Raw genomic sequence first — 5430 nt, 5'->3', positions numbered from 1 at the left:
ATATATATATATATAATTATCTTAAATATTTTTAGTACGTGACCAATATTGATAGTAAAGCTGTATTCCGCACAAATAAAAATGCACCTAATTACAAGCTAGTAGCTATAGATTTATTGGATTACGAACAACACAAATGGGTTGATCTTTTGCCAGAACATCCTGAGAATGTATTAGATTGGGCTGAAGCTGTGGATGGAGACAAATTTGTTGCCTGTTATATACAAGATGTTAAGGTATATATATATCTAAAGTATTTAGATTGATTGTAATAAAAAAATTAACAATTAATTTCTTATAGAACATTTTGCAACTGCATTGCTTGAACACTGGTAAAGTTCTTAGAACATTTCCTCTTGATCTTGGTACTGTTGTTGGATTCTCGGGAGAGAAGAAATTTTCTGAGATATTTTATCAGTTTACATCATTCCTAACCCCGGGCATTATATACACAATCGATTTAAAAAAAGAAGAGGAGCCACGTGTTAGTATCAATCTTTTTAAACTATAAGTATGATTTGACATACAATATGATACTTTTTTTATGTAATTATAGCTTGATTCGATTATTGGTATTATTTTCAGATCTTGCGAGAAATCAAAGTAAAAGATTTTGATGCGAGTTTATACAAAACTAGTCAAATATTTTATAAAAGCAAGGATAGTACAAAAGTACCCATGTTTATAGTAACAAGAAATGTACGTAAATTATTAAAAAAATCAATATTAAAATGTGTTTAATTATGAGCTGATTAGATCTTTGATATACAGCGATTTATAAGAATAGTTTAAGATTATAATACATTTTTTTATGTTTCTTCTCATCAATATTAAAATAAAAAAAATTTTAACATAGGATGCTACATTAGATGGAACTATGCCAGGCTTACTTTATGGATATGGTGGTTTTAATGCAAGTATTCAACCTACATTCAGTGTTACAAGACTTGTTTTTATTCAACATTTCAATGGAGTACTTGCAGTTGCTAATGTTCGTGGAGGAGGGTATGTAAGACATTCGTAATACTGGGAAAATATATACATATATATAAATATCTTTTTGGATAAAAAATATTATTCTTTGTTATAGTGAATACGGAGAAAGATGGCACAATGCAGGACGCTTCTTTAATAGGCAAAATGCATTTGATGATTTTCAATATGCAGCAAAATATCTTGTAGAAAATGGATACACTACCTCTGCGAAATTGACGATTCAAGGTGGCAGTAACGGTGGTCTGGCTGTTGGTGTATGTGTAAATCAAAGACCTGATCTATTCGGTGCTGCCATAGCTCAAGTGGGGTTAGTTAAATTTTTTTACTTTATTTTTAAATTACCGGTATATGACATGTACATGCATGTGTGTAAAAATATTAATTTTCTTTTAAATTGCAGAGTTATGGATATGTTACGTTTTCATAAGTTTACTATCGGTTCTGCTTGGGTCTCGGATTATGGCAATCCCGATGATCCCAAGCATTTCGAGAACTTATTGAAATATTCACCTTTACATAATGTAAGAATACCACCAGATGATATACAATATCCTGCGATGTTGCTTTTGACTGCTGATCACGATGACCGTGTCGTACCTTTGCATACTCTTAAATTAACAGCCACTCTTCAATATACACTTGGAAATATATCAAAACAGAAAAATCCTTTATTTGCAAAAATAGATACCAAAGCAGGTCATGGCAGTGGAAAACCAACCATGAAAATGGTAAATATTTCTGCAAACGATTCGTATTTAAGCCAATATGTATAAATGATTTTATTTAGAAAATATCAGGCATAATGAAATTTTATTATATATAATTTTTTTAGATTGAAGAGAGTACTGACATTTTATCATTTATCGCGCAATCCTTGGGCTTGGAATTCAAATTGTAATTAATGCTTAAAAAAGTCTAAAACTCAACAGATTTTGCATAAAATCAATGGATTGTAATGTGATGTAACTAAACGCGCTTATACGATTGTCATGTATATTGCAACATATTGTAAAACCAAGTATGCTTTTATTGCAAGTTCTTTTATAATAACGTGTTTTTTATGGAATAAAGTTAAGTAAATTTGTACTTTACGACAGTGTTTATATAATATGTGTTCTTTTTTTTCATTTTAAGTGTAATAAGCATATAATCGAGCATTAAGAAATATTGAATAAAGTGCTAAATGTTTGTTTTAAAATAATATTAAAAAAATACATGTAATAATTAGCTACCTTTTACTAAAACGTTAATCTCTCTACAAAAATGTCTCCATACTTTTTATTTGTTATACAAGAAAAAAATAAACCTAAAAAATTTTTTTAAAAATAACTTATGAAGTCTCTTATTGTTAATATTCACTGATGTATCATTAATATATATTAATGTTATAATAAAAATTAGCAACATTTCTATGTTTACACTGAGGCAAGTATCCTTGATATAGTTGTACGTAACTATGTATATAACTCAATCAGAAAATAACATTGATGGAGTGATTTGCTGGATGGCAAATGAATTACTTCTAAGTTGATAAATTCATCAATTATGCTTATATCAGTATCAATATCATGAAACTATAGCTGTATTCTCTTTTAGAAATTATCTTACGTTATCTATCTGTAAAATGTGCTCTATATGGTCGTTTTGTTGAACGGTTGTTGATAATCATCAATCATTATTCTTAAGCAATATAATGAAAAATGCATATTTGTTTTGAATTGCTTACTGAAAAATTCAATGTTTGTGTGAAGTTAGCCTTTTATTTTTATATATAAATAATAATAAATAAGGATTATAAATTTTAATACATAAATTACATAAAATAAATGTTTCATATAATTTAATAAGTTAATGATAGGAAAAAATTTTGATTAATGATAGAGATTGTTATAAAAGTCAGTTTTTATTAACTACAAATAATTAACAAGAAAAATTTCAATATATGTACTATCATAATGAGCAAAAATTTTTGCTTAATACATAAGTGTGGGACCTTTTTTTAATACCTCATGGTCACAAATGTGATATTACAAAATTCGGAATTGCATTTTCTGGTCCGTAAAATATAATTCCAAGTTTTGCGTTACAACGTAATATGAAAATAATAAGCTAAAATAAATTTGATCACATTTTAGCTTGTAAAAATTGAACAGATAAACGATATCGCGATACGTATTTCCTCTGACGTCAAATGATAGTAAATCGAGGCATGATAAGGTTTATGATACCGTTTATTCAATTTCGATTTATAGATAATGTCAAGTTTTAATTGAAATTGCTGGTGAACATCGCAGTGAAAAATTGCGAGAAAAACTTTCCCATATATTGCTCCTCTTTGACTGGCCAAACGCCTTCCAGGAAACCGATATGTCCACCACGTGACGTTACCACTACGGCCACGTTTTTAGTTTGACTTATCTCTTTCAAAGGTATCGCTAAAATATTCAGATCGTTGAGTAAAATCGTATGAAAACGTTATCATTGTCGCGCTCTTGTCTCTCACCTTGTAACGGCTGAAACGGATCGTCTGCCGCGCTAAGGCACAAAGTCGGAACTTCGATCAGATGTAGCTTGTCGTGAAGCGTTGCATTACTATAATAATCTTCGACGTTTTTATATCCAAAGTGCCTTGCCGTAAAATTCGAATCGAATTCTCTTATTGTTTGGCTCTAGCGGATGTAATAATTCATAATAATTATTATGAGTCAGATTTAGAATGCCAGACAGATGATACCAAATATAAACAAAATTTATTTCTAAATTAAAAATCTTGATTGAATTCTTAAAAAAATCATTATCTGGAAATAAACTACGATATATCTATCTTTTTGTGAAATCATAATTGTAGCAATGCGAAAAGCAACAAAAAAAAAAACAAAAGGTAAAATATAAATTCCTAATAAGCAAGGAACATTCTGAAACATTTGCACAACATTATAGCAAAGTTACTACAATGTTGTTGAAATGTTTCTAAATGTTTCTTGCTTACTGGGTTACTGCTTTTAAAATAAAATTATATATATTCTGTTAAATTTTAACTTAAACTTATAAAAATATTACTGTCATTTCTACCAATAGATTAATAACTTTTTTTTAATTTACTCTTTATTTTTTTCTAATTCTTAGAACTAGAAAAACATAAAAAGTAAGTTAAATTAAAATTAAAGTTAATTTATTGATAGAAACGGGTTTATGTCAGAAAAGTTAAAAAAATTTAATATATTATCTAATCTTTCCATATAGTTATATTTGATAAAATCATACCTTAAGAACAGTATCTATATCTACGTTGAAAGGACCAACATCAGTATCTCTGTGTCGCTGTATCGTGCGACATAATTTGCTGGCTAGATGCTTATTTAGCATTCGATTAAAATAATTTTCCTCGATACTCTTCGTCGCTGCAAACACATTCCATGGCACCGAAATAATAAGGCACGCTCTCAATTTGAATCTTGCTGTTAAACCTTTCTGGGCTAAATAATTACCTAAGATCAACCTGCACATAGCAAAAAAAGACATGCAATGATTTACAAAAATGTTATTTATTAATGTATAACAAAATGCTCAAATATGTGTATTTTATCTTGTTAGACATTGTACAGGTATAAAATTTATTTATTAATTGAAGAATAAACTAGACATAAATATAATCTTTACCCTCCCATGGAAATCCCGGTTGCTCCGAGAGGTACATGTGGATGAAGTTTCTTCACGTGTTCTATGACTTCACTTAAATCATCACAGTTAGCGGCACAATACGTTCGTGGAGTCTAAAAGTAACAAAAGAAGGGAAAGATTTCCATTACAGATTATAGAAAACTCTTTTCGATTAAATCCCTGTTATAATAAAAAATAAATAAATAACGAGATAATTGGAAGAATTATCGTCGCCCATGTTCACAAATATGTCCTACCTTGAGTTGCAATCCACCTAAGCCTCTATTATTGAAAATCACACATCGTATTCCATTTTTTCTCACGGCTGATACCAGACATTTGATATATTCCGCTTGGCTACCGCCTGTAAGACCAGGTAAAATAACGACGATTGGCGAGGTGATCGAGCAGTCTTTCTCGGCCCAATCCAAAGCCACTTCACCACCGTCGGGCAAAGCAAGAATTTCTCTGCGTAACGTAAAGAGAGTGCTATACAATGGAATCTGATTGAACGCGCATTGTTTTTCAAATTTAAGTCTAGTACTCGACGAAATTGTTAGTTTAGTCTCCGTATATTTTTTCACTAACCTGCGATATTCGAGATATGGTAATATCTGGGATCTTAAAATACTGGCCATAATGGTCTGTGCTCGCGATTCGAAACACCATAACGTCGGCCAGAATTTATTTTGCACAAGTGGAATGTTGGTTTCCAAGAATGAACGGAATGGTCCATTGGCACAAACCAGCAAGGGTGTCTGAAAACATATAGTA

General features: G+C 30.1%; 2 protein-coding genes across 4 annotated transcripts in view; one reads left to right on the top strand and one right to left on the bottom strand.

The window, feature by feature from the left end:
* The window catches only part of LOC108746445 (prolyl endopeptidase-like), a 14210-nt gene extending 12064 nt beyond the window's left edge, over positions 1-2146 (top strand). Inside the window, exons 6-12 of the mRNA XM_018483230.1 lie at positions 38-236; positions 302-484; positions 586-699; positions 857-1005; positions 1091-1303; positions 1397-1724; positions 1829-2146. Coding sequence (XP_018338732.1) covers positions 38-236; positions 302-484; positions 586-699; positions 857-1005; positions 1091-1303; positions 1397-1724; positions 1829-1894 — 1252 coding nt within the window. The 3' untranslated portion in view covers positions 1895-2146. The remainder of the gene's footprint in view (positions 1-37; positions 237-301; positions 485-585; positions 700-856; positions 1006-1090; positions 1304-1396; positions 1725-1828) is intronic.
* An 818-nt stretch (positions 2147-2964) lies between these two features.
* Positions 2965-5430, bottom strand: part of LOC108746464 (phospholipase ABHD3) — a 13764-nt gene continuing 11298 nt past the window's right edge. For all 3 annotated transcript variants that reach the window (XM_018483257.1, XM_018483259.1, XM_018483258.1), the window contains 6 exons: positions 5245-5414; positions 4914-5124; positions 4657-4769; positions 4261-4495; positions 3500-3665; positions 2965-3431 (listed from right to left, as the gene is read on the bottom strand). In XM_018483257.1, coding sequence (XP_018338759.1) covers positions 3262-3431; positions 3500-3665; positions 4261-4495; positions 4657-4769; positions 4914-5124; positions 5245-5414 — 1065 coding nt within the window. In that variant the 3' untranslated portion in view covers positions 2965-3261. The remainder of the gene's footprint in view (positions 3432-3499; positions 3666-4260; positions 4496-4656; positions 4770-4913; positions 5125-5244; positions 5415-5430) is intronic.

This window comes from Trachymyrmex septentrionalis, unplaced genomic scaffold (genome assembly GCF_001594115.1).
Source record: "Trachymyrmex septentrionalis isolate Tsep2-gDNA-1 unplaced genomic scaffold, Tsep1.0 scaffold171, whole genome shotgun sequence".
NCBI classification, from domain to species: domain Eukaryota; kingdom Metazoa; phylum Arthropoda; class Insecta; order Hymenoptera; family Formicidae; genus Trachymyrmex; species Trachymyrmex septentrionalis.
Note: the sequence above shows the minus strand (reverse complement) of the source record. Positions and strands in the feature narration are given on the sequence as shown.